The 22,797-nt window shown below is 46.0% G+C and overlaps 1 protein-coding gene across 1 annotated transcript in view; it reads right to left on the reverse strand.

Moving 5' to 3' along the window:
• The window catches only part of baiap2l1b (BAR/IMD domain containing adaptor protein 2 like 1b), an 89,487-nt gene that overhangs the window by 21,745 nt on the left and 44,945 nt on the right, over positions 1–22,797 (reverse strand). Inside the window, exons 5-6 of the mRNA XM_038987815.1 lie at positions 21,863–21,934; positions 20,078–20,212 (exon numbers count right to left, since the gene is read on the reverse strand). Coding sequence (XP_038843743.1) covers positions 20,078–20,212; positions 21,863–21,934 — 207 coding nt within the window. The remainder of the gene's footprint in view (positions 1–20,077; positions 20,213–21,862; positions 21,935–22,797) is intronic.

Genomic DNA, 22,797 nt, shown 5'->3' on the forward strand with positions numbered 1-22,797 from the left:
GGGAATGGAATGGGTTTTATTATCTAACATGGCTGACAAAGAAGACTAGATGAGGGCTAGGGAGGTGACAGTAGCTGACAGAAGAATAGATGAGGGTTAAGGAGGAGCAGCAGCAAGATATACTGTGTGTCTAGGAGTCTGAAAGTACATTTAAACTAGGAACGGGAGCTGGACAAGGTCAGTCGAAATGCTGAGTTTGTATGAGTTTGTTTTGTGTGTCTTTTGCTGCGTTTACATAGGGAGCCCAATTCTGACCTTTTTGGCACTAATTGGTCTTTTGACCAATCGGATCAGCTCTGAAAAAGATCTGATGTGCAATGATCTGATGTGATTGGTCAAAAAGATCAGAATTGGGCTGCCTGTGTAAACGCAGCCTAGGAGTCTTATCTGAAGGCACATTTAAAAACTTGGCACAGGATCTGAACAAGGTCAGTCGAAACATTTAGTTTGTATCGCTGAACGCTGAATTAAAAATGCTTTGTGGGAGTGAACAAAGAGCGTGCGGACAATGACACAACCTTCTTTTGTGTGTCTTATCTTCCATCACAGACATGGGCCACTCAGAGGTCAGGGGTCAGAGTCTCTGATCTATGTGGGTGTGAATGGCTCTTATAAATTTGTCATCTATGGCTAAGTTGATCTCTCTACTCCTTTTCACTGTGTTTCTGTGGCTGGCAACTGTCAATATTTACAATCTATACAGTTCTAGTGATTTGATTGGAAATGGAACTGAATGGGAGACCAATGAGCATACAGCAGAGTAAGTTGTGTTGTAAATATTGATCCTTGGTATCTGGGATCGTTGGTACGTCCCTACCCCATTGAAGTTGACATGTAAAATGGTAAGGGTTAAGGTTAGGGTTTAGGGTCGGGATGTCCCAATGATCCCGGATAGCACTAACCTGTAAATACTTGGTACAACAAGGACAAAAACAAAGACTATTCAACAGACGTGTAAAATGGATGCCACTATGTGTTGAATTATCAAAGTAGTTTATCTACTGTAGACTGAAGTATAATAGCGGTCTTTAAAGTGTGTGCACTGAAACATATGACATTGTTGTAGATACAGAGGAAAGATTATTATTGGATGTATTGTTGAGATTCGTATTGAGATGATGTGTGTGCAGTTCATTAGAACTAAGACATATGCATGCTATAGGGTCCTCGAGTCATATCTCTTTATGGACCTTGGTATTTATCTTGATTACATTTCATATGATCATACAATGTCCCTGCAGCTCAAATCAATCTAGGTACATGAATCTGTAAGGAGAACACAGAAAAAAAGAGCATTGATTCATTGAAGATTTCAATCAAAGAAAGCTCGACTCAGTTGCTTACATGTGACATAGCAGCCAGTGTGCAGTATGGGTCATGGGAACTCATTCACCCAGAAACACCTGGCATAACAACAGACCTGCACAAGTGACAGGTGGCTAGAGATATACCCACACACACACACCCTGGACACCCCCCACCCTCCCACAGTTGTCATGGTAAACAAGAGTGAGAGAGGCCAGTGGAAGTAGTCATGTTGGTGGGTCCAGTTTCACTGGGTTTAGCCCTAGCGGCAGAGAGGTTAGAGCAGCGGGCTAGGAGCCAGAGGGTCGTCGGTTAGAGCAGCGGGCTAGGAGCCAGAGGGTCGTCGGTTAGAGCAGCGGGCTAGGAGCCAGAGGGTCGTCGGTTAGAGCAGCGGGCTAGGAGCCAGAGGGTCGTCGGTTAGAGCAGCGGGCTAGGAGCCAGAGGGTCGTCGGTTAGAGCAGCGGGCTAGGAGCCAGAGGGTCGTCGGTTAGAGCAGCGGGCTAGGAGCCAGAGGGTCGTCGGTTAGAGCAGCGGGCTAGGAGCCAGAGGGTCGTCGGTTAGAGCAGCGGGCTAGGAGCCAGAGGGTCGTCGGTTAGAGCAGCGGGCTAGGAGCCAGAGGGTCGTCGGTTAGAGCAGCGGGCTAGGAGCCAGAGGGTCGTCGGTTAGAGCAGCGGGCTAGGAGGCAGAGGGTCGTCGGTTAGAGCAGCGGGCTAGGAGCCAGAGGGTCGTCGGTTAGAGCAGCGGGCTAGGAGCCAGAGGGTCGTCGGTTAGAGCAGCGGGCTAGGAGCCAGAGGGTCGTCGGTTAGAGCAGCGGGCTAGGAGCCAGAGGGTCGTCGGTTAGAGCAGCGGGCTAGGAGCCAGAGGGTCGTCGGTTAGAGCAGCGGGCTAGGAGCCAGAGGGTCGTCGGTTAGAGCAGCGGGCTAGGAGCCAGAGGGTCGTCGGTTAGAGCAGCGGGCTAGGAGCCAGAGGGTCGTCGGTTAGAGCAGCGGGCTAGGAGCCAGAGGGTCGTCGGTTAGAGCAGCGGGCTAGGAGCCAGAGGGTCGTCGGTTAGAGCAGCGGGCTAGGAGCCAGAGGGTCGTCGGTTAGAGCAGCGGGCTAGGAGCCAGAGGGTCGTCGGTTAGAGCAGCGGGCTAGGAGCCAGAGGGTCGTCGGTTAGAGCAGCGGGCTAGGAGCCAGAGGGTCGTCGGTTAGAGCAGCGGGCTAGGAGCCAGAGGGTCGTCGGTTAGAGCAGCGGGCTAGGAGCCAGAGGGTCGTCGGTTAGAGCAGCGGGCTAGGAGCCAGAGGGTCGTCGGGTAGAGCAGCGGGCTAGGAGCCAGAGGGTCGTCGGTTAGAGCAGCGGGCTAGGAGCCAGAGGGTCGTCGGTTAGAGCAGCGGGCTAGGAGCCAGAGGGTCGTCGGTTAGAGCAGCGGGCTAGGAGCCAGAGGGTCGTCGGTTAGAGCAGCGGGCTAGGAGCCAGAGGGTCGTCGGTTAGAGCAGCGGGCTAGGAGCCAGAGGGTCGTCGGTTAGAGCAGCGGGCTAGGAGCCAGAGGGTCGTCGGTTAGAGCAGCGGGCTAGGAACCAGAGGGTCGTCGGTTAGAGCAGCGGGCTAGGAGCCAGAGGGTCGTCGGTTAGAGCAGCGGGCTAGGAGCCAGAGGGTCGTCGGTTAGAGCAGCGGGCTAGGAGCCAGAGGGTCATCGGTTAGAGCAGCGGGCTAGGAGCCAGAGGGTCATCGGTTAGAGCAGCGGGCTAGGAGCCAGAGGGTCGTCGGTTAGAGCAGCGGGCTAGGAGCCAGAGGGTCGTCGGTGCAAATCCTGAATTTGAAGGAGAATCTGGTGGGAGAAAGCTGGCAACCGAAGGGTTGCGGGTACGAGTATCCTAGAGCCAACCCTGTGTAAAGTCAACCCGTTTCAATATGCCGTTTACCTACCTAACACACACACAGTTAAAGGTGGGGGACAGACTAGGGCTGCACGAGTGAGATCCCCATCTCGTCATCACAACACTGCAAAATCCCCTTGCAGCTGTACAGCACAGTATGTTACCCATAACAACAACACCATGTGACAACACACGATTCAATGTAATCTACCCTCCACACACTCTTTCACCAGCTTCCTGTCCCTATTGGAGCTCTTGAGTCAGAGGAAATGGGAAAAGACTTCCTATGGTCATTTGTTGTGGTCTCCATCCAGTTACAGGTGTGTATAATGAATTCAGGGTTTCGTTCAGGTCAAAAGTAGTTTACTATAACTGGAATAGGGGGTCATTCTGGATTGGTGTGTATTATTGTGTATTGTTCAGTATTACTGCACTGTAGGATTGGTGTATATTATTGTGTATTGTTCGGTATTGCTGCACTGTTGAATTGGTGTGTATTATTGTGTATTGTTCGGTATTACTGCACTGTAGGATTGGTGTGTATTATTGTGTATTGTTCGGTATTACTGCACTGTAGGATTGGTGTGTATTATTTTGTATTGTTAGGTATTACTGCACTGTTGAATTGGTGTGTATTATTGTGTATTGTTAGGTATTACTGCACTGTTGGATTGGTGTGTATTATTGTGTATTGTTCGGTATTACTGCACTGTAGGATTGGTGTGTATTATTGTGTATTGTTAGGTATTACTGCACTGTTGAATTGGTGTGTATTATTGTGTATTGTTAGGTATTACTGCACTGTTGGATTGGTGTGTATTATTGTGTATTGTTCGGTATTACTGCACTGTTGAATTGGTGTGTATTATTGTGTATTGTTCGGTATTACTGCACTGTTGAATTGGTGTGTATTATTGTGTATTGTTCGGTATTGCTGCACTGTTGGATTGGTGTGTATTATTGTGTATTGTTCGGTATTACTGCACTGTAGGATTGGTGTGTATTATTGTGTATTGTTCGGTATTGCTGCACTGTTGGAGCTAGAAACATAAGCATTTCGCTGCACCTGTGATCACATCTGCAAAATATGTATGCGACCAAAAAAATGTATTTGGTTAAAGTAGTGCACTATTTAGGGACTAAGGTGTCATTCTAGTCACAACTTGTGCACTGTATAGGGAATAGGCTGTTATTCTGGCCAAAAGTAGTGCACTATCAGACAAGGCAAGTGTATGCACATAAGAGCAATCTCAGTCACACACACGAGGACAGTAACACAGTGACATGCATACAGGATCTCTCTCTCAAAAAAAAGAAGCCATTTTGCAATTTGCTTCACAATTTCCTAATTTCCCAGAGCCCACCTCCTTGACTTCCTACAAGAAAAGAGGCCCACCATTGTTTGGGTCACCTGTGACAATGCTGGCCTTTCCCATAACATCACCTCCTCCTTATCATGGGAGCCATAACATCACCTCCTCCTTATCATGGGAGCCAAAACAATCACCTCCTCCTTATCATGGGAGCCATAACATCACCTCCTCCTTATCATGGGAGCCATAACGTCACCTCCTCCTTATCATGGGAGCCATAACGTCACCTCCTCCTTATCATGGGAGCCATAACATCACCTCCTCCTTATCATGGGAGCCATAACATCACCTCCTCCTTATCATGGGAGCCATAACAATCGCCTCATCCTTATCATGGGAGCCATAACAATCACCTCCTCCTTTTCATGGGAGCCATAACAATCACATCCTCCTTATCATGGGAGCCATAACATCACCTCCTTATCATGGGAGCCATAACATCACCTCCTCCTGATCATGGGAGCCATAACGTCACCTCCTCCTTATCATGGGAGCCATAACATCACCTCCTCCTTATCATGGGAGCCATAACGTCACCTCCTCCTTATCATGGGAGCCATAACGTCACCTCCTCCTTATCATGGGAGCCATAACGTCACCTCCTCCTTATCATGGGAGCCATAACGTCACCTCCTCCTTATCATGGGAGCCATAACATCACCTCCTCCTTATCATGGGAGCCATAACGTCACCTCCTCCTTATCATGGGAGCCATAATGTCACCTCCTCCTTATCATGGGAGCCATAACATCACCTCCTCCTGATCATGGGAGCCATAACGTTACCTCCTCCTTATCATGGGAGCCATAACGTCACCTCCTCCTTATCATGGGAGCCATAACGTCACCTCCTCCTTATCATGGGAGCCATAACGTCACCTCCTCCTTATCATGGGAGCCATAACAATCGCCTCATCCTTATCATGGGAGCCATAACAATCACCTCCTCCTTTTCATGGGAGCCATAACAATCACCTCCTCCTGATCATGGGAGCCATAACGTCACCTCCTCCTTATCATGGGAGCCATAACGTCACCTCCTCCTTATCATGGGAGCCATAACGTCACCTCCTCCTTATCATGGGAGCCATAACGTCACCTCCTCCGTATCATGGGAGCCATAACGTCACCTCCTCCGTATCATGGGAGCCATAACGTCACCTCCTCCTTATCATGGGAGCCATAACGTCACCTCCTTATCATGGGAGCCATAAAATCACCTCCTCCTTATCATGGGAGCCATAACGTCACCTCCTCCTTATCATGGGAGCCATAATGTCACCTCCTCCTTATCATGGGAGCCATATCATCACCTCCTCATTATCATGGGAGCCATAACAATCACCTCATCCTTATAATGGGAGCCATAACATCACCTCCTCCTTATCATGGGAGCCATAACATCACCTCATCCTTATCATGGGAGCCATAACAATCACCTCCTCCTTATCATGGGAGCCATAACGTCACCTCCTCCTTATCATGGGAGCCATAACGTCACCTCCTCCTTATCATGGGAGCCATAACGTCACCTCCTCCTTATCATGGGAGCCATAACGTCACCTCCTCCTTATCATGGGAGCCATAACGTCACCTCCTCCTTATCATGGGAGCCATAACGTCACCTCCTCCTTATCATGGGAGCCATAACGTCACCTCCTCCTTATCATGGGAGCCATAACATCACCTCCTCCTTATCATGGGAGCCATAACATCACCTCCTCCTTATCATGGGAGCCATAATGTCACCTCCTCCTTATCATGGGAGCCATAACATCACCTCCTCCTGATCATGGGAGCCATAACGTTACCTCCTCCTTATCATGGGAGCCATAACGTCACCTCCTCCTTATCATGGGAGCCATAACGTCACCTCCTCCTTATCATGGGAGCCATAACAATCGCCTCATCCTTATCATGGGAGCCATAACAATCACCTCCTCCTTTTCATGGGAGCCATAACAATCACCTCCTCCTGATCATGGGAGCCATAACGTCACCTCCTCCTTATCATGGGAGCCATAACGTCACCTCCTCCTTATCATGGGAGCCATAACGTCACCTCCTCCGTATCATGGGAGCCATAACGTCACCTCCTCCGTATCATGGGAGCCATAACGTCACCTCCTCCTTATCATGGGAGCCATAACGTCACCTCCTTATCATGGGAGCCATAAAATCACCTCCTCCTTATCATGGGAGCCATAACATCACCTCCTCCTTATCATGGGAGCCATAATGTCACCTCCTCCTTATCATGGGAGCCATATCATCACCTCCTCATTATCATGGGAGCCATAACAATCACCTCCTCATTATCATGGGAGCCATAACAATCACCTCATCCTTATAATGGGAGCCATAACATCACCTCCTCCTTATCATGGGAGCCATAACATCACCTCATCCTTATCATGGGAGCCATAACAATCACCTCCTCCTTATCATGGGAGCCATAACGTCACCTCCTCCTTATCACTGACGCGTGAGTGCGGAGCTATACTGCAATCATTGTCCCTCCATGAGATAAAGCCACAGATAAGGTATCATGCCCAGGGACCTGAAACTCAACCTGGATAATTCAAATATTCCTGCGTGTGTGTGTTCCTGTGTGTGTGTGTTCCTGTGTGTGTGTATATACATATATATGTGTGTATATGTGCGAGTGAAACAGGGGTGTGAAATGTAATAAATGCAACCATCCTGGTTGACACAATACATCTGTCAAGGCTAAATAATGGCTGTTGCTATGGACACATATCTTTAGTTTGTGGAAACAGGTAGGAAAGAAAGGCGAGAGAGAGAGCGAGGGAGAAAGGGAGAGCGCGAGAGAGGGAGGGCCAAGAGACCGAGAGAGTGCGCGAGGGAGGGGGTCAGGTAAATTACTGGTGTAATTCTTGGGAATTATTGGTCAATGAAGAGACCAGTACCCAGGAAGTGTTTAGCTGTACTGGTGAGTCATCTACAGCTAAGACCCTGTGTCTCAGCCCAGACGTCAGGCCATCTGTCTGTCTGCCCCAGAGAATGACTGGCATACAGACAGAACGACACTCAGATCACTAGGGAGTCTGACTCAGAACACTGATCCCTCAGAAGCCTGAACAGACAGCAAAACAAGGAGATTGGCCACATGGAGAGAGAGAGACCGATAGAGAGAGGAATGAGAGAGAGACCGATAGAGAGAGAGACCGACAGAGAGAGAGGAATGAGAAAGAAAGACAGACAGAGAGAGGAATGAGAGAGAAAGACAGACAGAGAGAGGAATGAGAGAGAGACCGACAGAGAGAGGAATGAGAGAGTTACCGACAGAGAGAGAGGAATGAGAGAGAGACAGAGACAGGAATGCGAGAGAGAAATGAGAGAGGAATTTGATTTTATTAGGATCTATTTTAGTCCTTATTTGGACTAATCTTCCAAGAGTCCTTAAATATTAAAATACAATTTATAATACAATCACATTTTCACGTATACCACACTGTTACAAACAGACATAATACACTGACATATTGACCAGATAAATAATCTATCCTTTCAGACTAAGAGTGACTCATTCATCTACCAAAGTCCTGCACAACCTTCCAATTTATTATATTTAAATGGTTCTAAAGTATTGTTTGAATGTATATACTGAAAGGTTTCTGGTTTGCTCAGATTAGTAATTACATTTCTTTATTGCTCTGTCTGGATAACACACACAGTTGGAGTCGGAAATGTACATATGCTTAGGTTGGAGTCATTAAAACTCGTTTTTCAACCACTCCACACATTTCTTGTCCAACAATTGTTTACAGACAGATTATTTCACTTATAATACACTGTATTACAATTCCAGTGGGTCAGAAGATAACATACACTAAGTTGACTGTGCCTTTAAACAGCTTGGAAAATTCCAGAAAATTGTCATGGCTTTAGAAGCTCCTCTTCTGATAGGCTGATTGACATAATTTGAGTCAATTGGAGGTGTACCTGTGGATGTATGTCAAGGCCTACCTTTAAACTCAGTGCCTCTTTGCTTGACATCATGGGAAAATCAAAAGAAATCAACCAAGACCTCAGAAAAAAATGTGTAGACCTCCACAAGTCTGGCTCATCCTTGGGAGCAATTTCCAAAACGCCTGAAGGTACCACGTTCATCTGTACAAACAATAGTACGCAAGAATAAACACCATGGGACCAAGCAGCCGTCATACCGCTCAGGAAGGAGACACGTTCTGTCTCCTAGAGATTAACGTACTTTGGTGCGGAAAGTGCAAATCAATCCCAGATCAACAACAAAGGACCTTGTGAAGATGCTGGAGGAAACAGGTACAAAAGTATCTATATCCACAGTAAAACGAGTCCTATAAAAGGCCGCTCAGCAAGGAAGAAGCCACTGCTCTGAAACCGCCATAAAAAAGCCTGACTACGGTTTGCAACTGCACATGGGGACAAAGATCGTACTTTTTGGAGAAATGTTCTCTGGTCTGATGAAACAAAAATATAACTGTTTGGCCATAATGACCATTGTTATGTTTGAAGGAAAAAGGGGGAGGCTTGCAAGCCGAAGAACACCATCCCAACCGTGAAGCACGGGGGTGGCAGCATCATTTTGTGGGGGTGCTTTGCTGCAGGAAGGACTGGTGCACTTCACAAAATAGATGGCATCATGAGGAGGAAATTATGTGGATATATTGAAGCAAAATCTCAAGACATCAGTCAGGAAGTTAAAGCTTGGTCTCAAATGGGTCTTCCAAATGGACAATGACCCCAAGCATACTTCCAAAGTTGTGGCAAAATGGCTTAAGGACAACAAAGTCAAGGTATTGGAGTGGCCATCACAAAGCCCTGACCTCAATCCCATAGAACATTTGTGGGCAGAACTGAAAAAGCGTGTGCGAGCACGGAAGCCTACAAACCTGACTCAGTTACACCATCTCTGTTAGGAGGAATTTGCCAAAATTCACCCAACTTATTGTGGGAAGCTTGCGGAAGGCTACCCGAAACGTTTGACCCAAGTTAAACAATTTAAAGGCAATGCTACTGTAACGATTGTTCTCCTCCTCGTCTGAGGAGGAGCTTGTGGAGAATACATGTTTGATTTATTTTTTAAATAAGACGAAAACGAAGAACACTGAAAAAACTATATAAAACAACAAACGACGTCAACAGACCTGAACATGTGAACTTACATATAACGAAGAACGCACGAACAGGATCAGACTAAACAAACGAAACAGTCCCGTGTTTGGGACAAACATGAAAACAAACACCCACAAAACACACGTGAAACCCCGGCTGCCTAAGTATGATTCTCAATCAGGGACAACGATTGACAGCTGCCTCTGATTGAGAATCATACCAGGCCGAACACACAAAATCCCAACATAAAAATCACACATCGACAACCCACCCAACTCACGCCCTGACCATACTAAATAAATACAAAAACAAGGGAAAACAGGTCAGGAACGTGACAGCTACCAAATACTAATTGAGTGTAGGTAAACTTCTGACCCACTGGGAATGTGATGAAAGAAATAAAAGCTGAAATAAATCACTCTACTATTATTCTGACATTTCATATTCTTAAAATAAAGTGGTTATCCTAACTGACCTAAGACAGGGAATTTTTACTAGGATTAAAATGTCAGGAATTGTGAAAAACTGAGTTTAATGTATTTGGCTACGGTGTATGTAAACTTCCGCCTTGAACTGTAGATGGTGGACAATATATTCCTAGTATTTACTGAATGTCTGTCTCTTACCAAATGAATACTGTTGTGAATAGGCCTCCCGGGTGGCGCAGTGGTCTAGGGTACTGCATCGCAGTGCTAACTGCGCCACCAGAGTCTCTGGGTTCGCGCCCAGGGTTCGCTCCCAGGCTCTGTCGCAGCCGGCCGCAACCGGGAGGTCCGTGGGGCGACGCACAATTGGCATAGCGTCGTCCGGGTTAGGGAGGGTTTGGCCGGTAGGGATATCCTTGTCTCATCGCGCTCCAGCGACTCCTGTGGCGGGCCGGGCGCAGTGCGCGCTAACCAAGGGGGCCAGGTACACGGTGTTTCCTCCGACACATTGGTGCAGCTGGCTTCCGGGTTGGAGGCGCGCTGTGTTAAGAAGCAGTGCGGCTTGGTTGGGTTGTGCTTCGGAGGACGCATGGCTTTCGACCTTCGTCTCTCCCGAGCCTGTACGGGAGTTGTAGCGATGAGACAAGATAGTAATTACTAGCGATTGGATACCACGAAAATTGGGGAGAAAATGGGATAATTAAAAAAATAAAAAAATAAAAATAAAATAAAAAAATAAGAATACTGTTGTGAATAGAGTTTGGCAGCTTTAAATGGTGTACACTGTGAAATAAAATAAGCATGTTTTTTTCCAATTATCTTGTTGATTGATGACCAACCAAGAGCATTGAGCATGACTACAACAGAATAACCATATCTCCACCTTAAAACAATCCTTGCTGCTTTGTTCTGTGCAATCTGCAGCCTCCTAATTTTACTATCTGATGCATTTCCCCAGATCACAGAACAGGAGTTCACCTGACTCCCAATTAATGCTTGGGTTGTTAGCTTAAGAATGTTTCCAGGGAAAATATTTAACTTTCCTTCTGATCATGCATGCATGCATGCAGTTTTTTTTATATATATATATATATATATATATATATATATATATTTTTTTTTTTACATATATTAGTTATTTGACAACCATGATAAGCGGTTGTCTAGCTGCACCCCTAGTAGTTTGGTTTCTGCCACTTCCTCAATTTGTACTCCCCCCATACTTAATTGTATCCTATGCTGTGTTAGCCGTTTCCTGGTGGAACAGACCAATATAACCTTGGATTTATTGGTGTTCAAAACGAGTTCGTTCCGGCAAACCCACTCCCTGATATTTCCCAGATCTACTTGTAAAGCTTGCTGTACCTGTTGAACCGATTGTCTTGCTGTATAAATTGTAGTATAATCTGCAAATATAGTAACTTGAGTTTCAGATAAGGCATAAGGAAGGTTGTTGGTATATATATTAAGTAAAGAAGTGGCAAAAGGCAGCTGCCCTGCGGTATTCCACAGTTTAAATCCTGAGGCGTAGAAAACGACCCATTGATATAGATGGACTGTTTCCTGTCAGTTAGATATGACTGTACCCACTTCAATGCTGCCTTCTTAAACCCATAATGCAATACTTTTGTCAAAAATATTTAATGATCCACTAAATAAAATGCAGCACTAAAATAAAAAAAAATAGTACAACCACAAACCTGCCATTATCCATAGCATTGAGCCACTGGTCAGTCATGTCAACCAATGCAGCGGTAGTAAGCATGCTGCAATAAGCATGCTGATTGGCAGTTATCAGATCATTATTTTCCATGTACTCCCATATTTGTCTACTCACAATACACTCCAATATCTTACTGAGTGAAGGGAGCAGACTAATTGGTCGACCATTGGCAGGAGTAACAGCAGCTTTGCTGTCTTTCGGGATTGGACACAGTTTAGCATGCTTCCATACATGTGCAAATGTCCCCTTTTCCAGTGACCAATAAAATGTGTATTTCAGTGGAGCTGCAATCTGAGGAGCAGCATAGTGAAGCAAAGAATTGTCCATAAATAATAACCTGTAGATTTACCATCGGGTAATGACTTCAATAGGTCTAACACCTCCTCTACTGACACCATTTGTAGACTAAAAGAGCAGTTTTTTTGCTCATAATATGATCATCAATCCAATGAACAATAGCTTGTTTGGAAGAATGGGTGTTTATATTATCGCTCAGTAAATACATTTTCTTTGTAAAAAAATGATTGGCAATATCAGATGGTGTTGTTATTGTTCTCCCGTCAACCTCCACACTAGATGGGCATGATTAGATAGATGTACCAAGTATGCCCTTAACTTTATTCCATATCATTTTTACAATCAAAAAAATAATTTTTGTAAAATAACGTTTTTTTCTTACAATTTATTTTAACTGCATAATTACGTAGTGTTCTATAATTCTGTTAATCCATTTCTAGTTTATATTTGGCTGCTAAGACTTTTGCCATATTTCTTTGAGAAAATGCCTCACCCAGTTCATCATCAATCCATGAAGATGAGGCATGATGGTCCATTACCTCAGTGAGCAAATCAATAAAACATTCTGTAGTGTGATTTAAATCATCCTCTAGATAAATCAGCTCCCAGGGTACATCAGCCAAATCATTTTGAAATAGCTCATGATTAAATGTCTTAGCATTTCTCTTGACCACAATCCTTGGGGATTTCTTTGGAACCTTGGTGTTCATGGTTATGGTCACAATATTATGGTCTGTCCAGCCCACCGGCATTGATCTGGCTTTTAAGCATTGCAATGGTATATTACAGAAGATCAGATCAATGCACGTTTTCGAACGGTGACCTAACTTAGTTGATGATCTAATACTATTATTAAACATATGTTTCAAACCACAGCTCTCGGTATATCTCATCAATTTAGTTATATTTGAATTATAATCCTTCCAATTTATATTAAAATCAGCCGAGATAAATACATCTGTTACCATCTGTGGCCTGGTCAAACCCAGTGCATAAGTCATCCAGATAGGACACCTTAGAGCTAGGAGGTCTATACACACATCCTACCAATATGGCTGCCTGGTGAGGCAGATGTACTTGAGCCCATAGTGCCTCTATTTGACATACATTGAGGTCATCCCTCCTCTTAAAAGGTATATGATTCTGAATATACAGTGCAACACCCCCACCATTGCTATTCCTGTCCCTTCACAGTAGACTATATCCTTGAATGTTCATTTGCCCATCATTTACAGATGCATCTAAATGCATTTCGTCAAAGCTAAAATATGAATATTATTTATGTTGACCAAGTTAAACACCGGATGTGTTTTGTTAGGAAGACTACATACATTAACCTGAGCTATATGCAACCCTTTTCTTGTCAAGTGGAGATCAATAGAGTATGTATTCGTTATAGTTGAAGTTGTCATGATACACTACAACACACAAACTCACATTTGAACATTGGATTCAAATAGCCAGGGAGTTACTCTAGAGTCCCGATCCAATTGCCCGTTGATATAAAGTTTATCCATCACCAAGGAGACTCGTTGATTCAGGCAACGCTTTTCCTTCATGATGGGATGCAGTTTTTTTCTCCTTTCATTGATCTCCGTGGGCAAGTGATCATTCATTCCAAAATCAATGTTTCGGAGTTCTCTGCCCTTGTCCTTCCCCATTTCCTTTTGCTTAAAATGTTAAAAACATGCAATAATAGCCCGGGGCCCATTCCCAGAGGCCTTACCTATTCTATGGACTCTGGAGAAAGTGACATTATGCACAACATCAGTGGGCAGTTTCAGTTGAGTTGACATAAAGTCTCGGACAGTGTTCTCACAGCCTCTGCTGTTGTCTTTCTCCGGTATCCCTGAAAATATTAGATTGTCCCGCATTGATCGACACTGTACATCAAGCAAGGTTTCTTTAAGTTGTTTGTTCTCCCTTTGCACCACCTCCACCTTGCCATGAATATAGTCTACAGTACTGTGTTGACTTTCCTTAAATCATCAATCTGACATTGGCTGAATTCTAGACTGGCACATAATGCATTGATGTCCTCTCGTAGTATATCCAAGATATTACGTTTGGCCAGCCTTTCATTGATGGATTTCAACAAGTCAACATCCATATCCGTAAACTTCTCCCCACTCTCCACGTGTGCCCTCTTGCTTGGGGATGGTTTTATGGCATCGCTTGGCCAACTTGGTTTGATACCGCTTGGCCAACTTGGTTTGTATTGTTGATTGGGTTTGTTGTCCTTAACAGTGATTTAATCCTCTGAAACCAGCGACATATTTCTTTGAGTTCGTAAGTATCTCTCGTCAATGTATCGTTCAAGCTCTTCAATGGATACTGAATCATCCAACTTGTTTGCAGGCAGAAAATAACAAAACACCAGATGCATCTTTCCGGACCGGTACAGGACGTGGTAGATACACCCAATAAAAATGGACTCCGGTCAAAAGTAGTGTAACCATCAACACTGATGTGGTCCCGTGTGGCTCAGTTGGTAGAGCATGGCGCTTGCAACGCCAGGGTTGTGGGTTCAATTCCCACGGGGGGACCAGGATGAATATGTATGAACTTTCCAATTTGTAAGTCGCTCTGGATAAGAGCGTCTGCTAAATGACTTAAATGTAAATGTAAATGATGTGCTGACTATTAAATATGAAGCTGCAGTTCATTCTATTTAGTGACAGAAAACAAATCAATATGAAAATTAACTATAGGTCTAAACACTGACTTAATACAGTGATTTAGCCCATTGTCCTCTGTCTCATTCTCTTCCTGTTTTCTCTGTGGCTTCCTGTAACCCTACCTCCACCTGTGACTGTAACACAGCTCTGTGCGTGCGTGCATGCGTGCGTGTGTGCGTGTGTGTGTAAGTCTCTGAGCCTGGGTGCAGTCTGTTGATAGTCTTGTGACCAAACCAGGGATCTGACTGACTCTGACGACAGTTGTCCTGTTATATTAGAGCTGGTCCAGGACCAGATTCTGGGGTTCTACTCTCAGGGTCAATGTTAGATCTACTGTAGCCTGGTCCCAGATCTGTAATACCAATATTTATCTATACAGATGCGCCATCTTAATTTGACCCTGCTTCTCACAGCAGGAAAATAGTCCTGCAGCAACAGGTAATATGAATTATTATGTGAAATATAAGTGATGGACATTTTTGTAGGGGTTGACACATTTTTTGTTAGTGCAAATCAAGTCTGAAATGTTAAAGTGGAAATTACAAACTTTAGAAGACTTTTTAAACCTTAAATACACTACAATTTGTATGTCCTGCTACGCAGGGAAATTCTCTGTGACAACAGAGTGATCAAATTAAGATAACAGATTTGTAAGTCACTGTTGCACAGACTTACTGTAGCCTGGTCCCAGATCAGCAGGTAAAACAACTCATCTGAATATTGTTATCATAACATTTCAACTTCATGTATCTGTATGGCACGTGCCTCAGTAGGTTAAAGCACATACCTGAGACCAGGGCCCATATTCACAATGCGTCTCATAGTAGGAATCTAGGGTCTAACTTTGGTCTTAAATCATAATGAATCTGATTATATATGGACAGGGGGACCTGATCCTAGATCAGCACTCCTACTCTGAGCGCTTTGTGAATACGGGAAAAAGATAGTTTCTTCTCACAGCCGCTGTGCCCCAGCTGGGGTGGAGCGCCCCAGAGTCTGATGAGAGACTAGGACCAGGCTAACGTGTGGAGCGCCCCAGAGTCTGATGAGAGACTAGGACCAGGCTAACGTGTGGAGCGCCCCAGAGTCTGATGAGAGACTAGGACCAGGCTAACGGGTGGAGCGCCCCAGAGTCTGATGAGAGAGACTAGGACCAGGCTAACGTGTGGAGCGCCCCAGAGTCTGATGAGAGAGACTAGGACCAGGCTAGCGTGTGGAGCGCCCCAGAGTCTGATGAGAGAGACTAGGACCAGGCTAGCGTGTGGAGCGCCCCAGAGTCTGGTGAGAGAGACTAGGACCAGGCTAACGTGTGGAGCGCCCCAGAGTCTGATGAGAGAGACTAGGACCAGGCTAGCGTGTGGAGCGCCCCAGAGTCTGATGAGAGAGACTAGGACCAGGCTAGCGTGTGGAGCGCCCCAGAGTCTGATGAGAGAGACTAGGACCAGGCTAACGTGTGGAGCGCCCCAGAGTCTGATGAGAGAGACTAGGACCAGGCTAGCGTGTGGAGCGCCCCAGAGTCTGGTGAGAGAGACTAGGACCAGGCTAGCGTGTGGAGCGCCCCAGAGTCTGGTGAGAGAGACTAGGACCAGGCTAGCGTGTGGAGCGCCCCAGAGTCTGATGAGAGAGACTAGGACCAGGCTAACGTGTGGAGCGCCCCAGAGTCTGATGAGAGAGACTAGGACCAGGCTAGCGTGTGGAGCGCCCCAGAGTCTGATGAGAGAGACTAGGACCAGGCTAGCGTGTGGAGCGCCCCAGAGTCTGGTGAGAGAGACTAGGACCAGGCTAGCGTGTGGAGCGCCCCAGAGTCTGGTGAGAGAGACTAGGACCAGGCTAGCGTGTGGAGCGCCCCAGAGTCTGATGAGAGAGACTAGGACCAGGCTAGCGTGTGGAGCGCCCCAGAGTCTGGTGAGAGAGACTAGGACCAGGCTAACGTGTGGAGCGCCCCAGAGTCTGATGAGAGAGACTAGGACCAGGCTAACGTGTGGAGCGCCCCAGAGTCTGGTGAGAGAGACTAGGACCAGGCTAGCGTGTGGAGCGCCCCAGAGTCTGGTGAGAGAGACTAGGACCAGGCTAGCGTGTGGAGCGCCCCAGAGTCTGATGAGAGAGACTAGGACCAGGCTAACGTGTGGAGCGCCCCAGAGTCTGGTGAGAGAGACTAGGACCAGGCTAGCGTGTGGAGCGCCCCAGAGTCTGATGAGAGAGACTAGGACCAGGCTAACGTGTGGAGCGCCCCAGAGTCTGATGAGAGAGACTAGGACCAGGCTAACGTGTGGAGCGCCCCAGAGTCTGATGAGAGAGACTAGGACCAGGCTAGCGTGTGGAGCGCCCCAGAGTCTGGTGAGAGAGACTAGGACCAGGCTAACGTGTGGAGCGCCCCAGAGTCTGATGAGAGAGACTAGGACCAGGCTAGCGTGTGGAGCGCCCCAGAGTCTGATGAGAGAGACTAGGACCAGGCTAACGTGTGGAGCGCCCCAGAGTCTGATGAGAGACTAGGACCAGGCTAGCGTGTGGAGCGCCCCAGAGTCTGATGAGAGACTAGGACCAGGCTAGCGTGTGGAGCGCCCCAGAGTCTGATGAGAGAGACTAGGACCAGGCTAGCGTGTGGAGCGCCCCAGAGTCTGATGAGAGAGACTAGGACCAGGCTAACGTGTGGAGCGCCCCAGAGTCTGATGAGAGACTAGGACCAGGCTAGCGTGTGGAGCGCCCCAGAGTCTGATGAGAGACTAGGACCAGGCTAGCGTGTGGAGCGCCCCAGAGTCTGATGAGAGAGACTAGGACCAGGCGAGCGTGTTGAGCGCCCCCAGAGTCTGGTAAAAGACTAGGACCAGGCTCTCTCACCAGACTCTGGGGCGCTCCACACGCTCCACCCCAGCATACAGCAAAACAGAGAACACCATCGTGTTCATGAGAATCTCCCCTTTCCACAGTGGGGTCCCATTAGTTTGTAGCTCAAACGGTTCAGACGCTACGAAACAGAAGTTGGCACATCGACGGTACCAACTTCAGACGAGTCTCCTACTTATGGGGGTCATAGAGAAAAACGGAGAACACCATCGTGTTTGTGAGATGACTTGTGGTCTGACAAACACCACTCTAGCTCTGCCACCTTTCACTGTAGATGCGGAAGTGCGACACTGGCGGAGGCGGTGGATTGAGATGCATCCACTGCAAGATATCTCTAGCTTAAACTGACAGATTTCTGTTTTTATTTTTTATTTAGCATAGATTGAAGCACCGGTGCGTCAATCAACTTGAGGGGGTTAAACAGTATTTTAACTTTACCTCAGAATGTACACTAATGACTGTTCATAACTCCTCTCAATTTGGGGCTTTCTCGTCCTATTCGGCAGCAGACTGTCACAGAGTTGTGACTAAAGCAGTAGAGGTGAGTGGATAAAATCACTGCGGAATCCAAGCCAGAAGAAAATACCATATTACAACATATGTGTTGTGATAATTGTGTTGTTTCCTCTATAACCTGTTAGTTCATATGCCTTGACACTATAAGAAGACACAGTGGCAGAATTAATTCAACCACACCTTTGTTTCATCACAAAACCGGAGAGCAATCTCTGTCCGGTGAAGTCCACAAAGCATACTGCATGTAACAAACAGCTAAATTACCTACATATTGGTCAAGAAAGTTAATGTTTCTGACATTTTTGGACAAAAAGACAACAGGATATGTCTCCACTATTCCAGCACCATTTCAACACCATCAAATCACCTATGCTTAGTCTAATACAGTGACAACTAAAAGATAACAAAAACGATTTAATCCAATCAACGTAAGCTAAATATGATGTGGCTGTCTATGGTTCTGATTTTTGTGTGTGTGTGTTCGTGCAAGTAGAAAAACATGTTGACTCACTCTACTTGTAGAGAAATGCCAATCCCATCCTCCTCTCTTTCATGTTGACAAAATGGTCTATGACTCTGTCATATACACTTTCAGTTTTTGTTGCCCTAGGCTACCTGGCTAGAATGCTTTCTCACTAGCCTAACTTCCTTTCATGGGCAACGTTAGCTAGTTAACATTAGCCTTCTACATCTAGCTAGCTACATATTGAATGTCCATCTCTCAGTCCAGGGGCACAATGTATTTTATGGTTGGATCAGAATCGTAGTTATAAGCATTGGCCAGTACGGAGAATTAAGTAAAACCACAAGTCCAAATCCTTATCTCCATCCATAGCTAATTTAGGAAAGGGCCAATTTTAGCTAGCTCGCTAGCCACCGGAGGACAACTGCACAACAAGGTGCAACAATTCAAGTTGTTTTTAATCAATTACATATTTCTCTGCGATAGGAGTAAAGCCAAATCAAAACTGGCTTCCCTTGACACTTTTTTTGTTGTGCGCCAGGGCTATTCACAGTTGAGCTCACTCAGTTAGCTCAATGCTGATTGGCTATAACTTTATACTTTTTTTTATCAAGGGAGGCCAAATGCTCGCTGGCTTCCCTTACATTCAATGCTACGGGCAGCAACAATGTCATACTCTTTATGACCAGACAGCATCAGATAGATGGCCTACACATACAGAGGCAGAGGGGCGCTGTTTCGCTTACTCGGATGCAACGAAAATTAGGAAAGCACAGACAGACGAAACATACATTATTTAATGTTTTTTCTTGGTACGTTTTTGTGGGAAGCCTTCGTATCCATGAATACACACCCCTGGACTAAAGAGGTTTATCTTTCTTTGTCTGAAGCTGTGTGTGTGTGTGTGTGTGTGTGTGTGTGTGTGTGTGTGTGTGTGTGTGTGTGTGTGTGTGTGTGTGTGTGTGTGTGTGTGTGTATATATATATATATATATATATATATATATATATATAGGAGGCACCGACTGGATCTTCCAGTATAACAACACGCGTGTGTGTTGGTGGGGGAGGGAGGAGGCACAGCACAGAGAGGTGTATTAATGGAACTATCCAGAACACCAAACAACACATAACACACACAGCGTACTCATGCATGAGGGCATTGTCTGGAGACTTGGATAATGTTACATTGGATATGATCGACACTGTCTCATATGTCGAAGGTGTGTGAGATTGAGAGAGAGAGCGAGAGCGAGTGTGAGTGTGTATGTACAGGTGTGTGTATGAGGGCGGCAGGTAGCCTAGTGGTTAACAGCATTGGGCCAGTAACTGAAAAGTCTCTGGCTCAAATCTCCAAGCGGACTAAGTGAAAAATCTGGCGATGTGCCCTTGAGCAAGGCACTTAACCCTAACTGTTCCTGTAAGTCACTCTGGATAAGAGTGTCAGTTAAATGACTGAAATGTGTGGGTCAGTCCTCACCTCACTCTCCTTGTTTTCGTACTTGTAGGTGTTCTTGCCCTGGCTCTTCCTCCTGAGTTTCTTCAGGTCAGACTGCGACCTGTCCAGAGAGTCCTGCTTCATCTTGTGCTCTGTCTGGTACCTCTTAAAGGTGGCCTGGATGGGTGGGAGGGAGAGGGGAGGTGGGGGGAGCAGCCGTGAACACCTGGAACCATCTCTAGACAGTACAAGTAGCATTGATTTTAAAAAGTATATTTTCCTTTTCGGAATAAAAACCTTTCAGTAATATCATTAAATGTAACGTTACTAAGTATTAAAATGCTTCGTTTTTTGTTTCATTGAGTCAATGGTAATTAGCCTTAAATGCTATGTTTCATTATAGGCATTAGTAGAAAGGGTGTACACAGGGATTAAACCCCGGTCTCTGGTGGGGAGAGATGTGCATGTGCCATTTGCTGTGAGCGTGACCACTCAACCACGGCTCTGAACGGCATAAGTCATTGTTGCATGTTTATCCTATTCCCTTTATAGTGAACTTACTACTTTTGGGACCTGGTGAAAAGTAGTCCCCTATAAAGGGAATAGGGTGCCATTTGGGATGCAGACAGTGTGTTCACTGTGATGTAGGTAGGCAGTAGACAGGATTCTGTGGTCACTGTGATGTAGGTAGGCAGTAGACAGGATTCTGTAGTCACTGTGATGTAGGTTGGCAGTAGACAGGATTCTGCGGTCACTGTGATGTAGGTAGGCAGTAGACAGGATTCTGCGGTCACTGTGATGTAGGTAGGCAGTAGACAGGATTATGTGGTCACTGATGTAGGTAGGGAGTTGTCAGGATTCTGTGGTCACTGTGATGTAGGTTGGCAGTAGACAGGATTCTGTGGTCACTGTGATGTAGGTAGGCAGCAGACAGGATTCTGTGGTCACTGTGATGTAGGTAGGAAGTAGACAGGATTCTGTGGTCACTGATGTAGGTAGGCAGTAGACATGATTCTGTGGTCACTGTGATGTAGGTAGGCAGTAGACAGGATTCTGTGGTCACTGATGTAGGTAGGCAGTAGACATGATTCTGCGGTCACTGTGATGTAGGTAGGCAGTAGACAGGATTCTGTGGTCACTGTGATGTAGGTAGGCAGTAGACAGGATTAAGTGGTCACTGTGATGTAGGTAGGCAGTAGACAGGATTCTGTGGTCACTGATGTAGGTAGGCAGTAGACAGGATTCTGTGGTCACTGATGTAGGTAGGCAGTAGACAGGATTATGTGGTCACTGTGATGTAGGTAGGCAGCAGACAGGATTCTGTGGTCACTGTGATGTAGGTAGGCAGTAGACAGGATTATGTGGCCACTGTGATGTAGGTAGGCAGTAGACAGGATTCTGTGGTCATTGTGATGTAGGTAGGCAGTAGTCAGGATTCTGCGGTCATTGTGATGTAGGTAGGACGTAGACAGGATTCTGTAGTCATTGTGATGTAAGGTAGGCAGTAGACAGGATTCTGTGGTCACTGATGTAAGGTAGGCAGTAGACAGGATTCTGTGGACACTGATGTAGGTAGGCAGTAGACATGATTCTGTGGTATAGGTAGGCAGTAGACATGATTCTGTGGTGTAGGTAGGCAGTAGACAGGATTCTGTGGTGTAGGTAGGCAGTAGACAGGATTCTGTGGTGTAGGTAGGCAGTAGACAGGATTATAGTTCCAGGGATGAGGCATGGGGGGCAGTTCTCAGTGATATTCCCATGAGCAGGAGGGAAGGCCATTTCCATAGAATCACATAAGCACACACATACATACAGTACAGTACTTACTGTCATGTATTTTACATCCATGTCTGTCTTCCTCTCCAATTCAGCTATTATCTCGCTGTGAAACCTCTTGAACTGCAGGTGAGGGGAAAGGGGGATGAGAGGGGGAGAGACGGTGAAGGGAGAAAGGAGGAGGGATGCACACTGATTAGAGAAAGGACTGTTAGGATGGAGTGATGGAGGTACGTCAGTGGAAAAATATATAAATAATGTTGGGAGGGATTTGAGAGCCATCCTTGAGTTGGGTAAGCAAAGGTGTTTGTGTGTGTGTGCAAAAAAGAGAAGAAAAGATTCAAGGCTATATGAGTGAGTCATAGCCGAAACGTAATGCAGGGATGCCCTCCTCTCTCTCTCCCTCTCCATATATCCCTCTCTCTCCTACTCTAATCAGCATGAGGGGGAGGGCAGGCATCTCTTACATCACCGAGGCCTTGTGGTAGCAAACCGACGCCCACTGGTGCCATTCGGTCAACGAAAACCCCACGTCCTCTCACAAAGAATTAGAGACTGTCCCTGCAACCCACGTCTCCTCAGTCCTCTCAAACAACAACCCTGTTAGCGGCTGCTTCAAATCTCTAGGTGCTTTAGTGCAGGGTTCCCCAACTGGCGGCCCGTGGGCCGAATTTGGCCCGCGGTTGGTTTTATTTGGCCCGCCAAGTTTTCTGAGCAAAAAGAACATGTCCATATATTTATTTTAAAATATAAATCAGCTCCAAGTGATTTTAATTTGGGATATCTGTTCCCAAGTATTCCCTCGCATAATAGAGAGCCACGTGATCATATACAAATGTAAGCAAGGTTTGAAATTATTATGTTTTAGTCTAATATTATATCTGTTTGGGCTTCTTGGGTCAATTTGCAGTACATAAATGATTTGTAATTATGTAAAAAATCTGCCCGCGGCTGGATCTAGATAATGATCCCCCCTTTAGTTAAAC

This window comes from Salvelinus namaycush, chromosome 3 (genome assembly GCF_016432855.1).
Source record: "Salvelinus namaycush isolate Seneca chromosome 3, SaNama_1.0, whole genome shotgun sequence".
NCBI classification, from domain to species: Eukaryota; Metazoa; Chordata; class Actinopteri; order Salmoniformes; family Salmonidae; genus Salvelinus; species Salvelinus namaycush.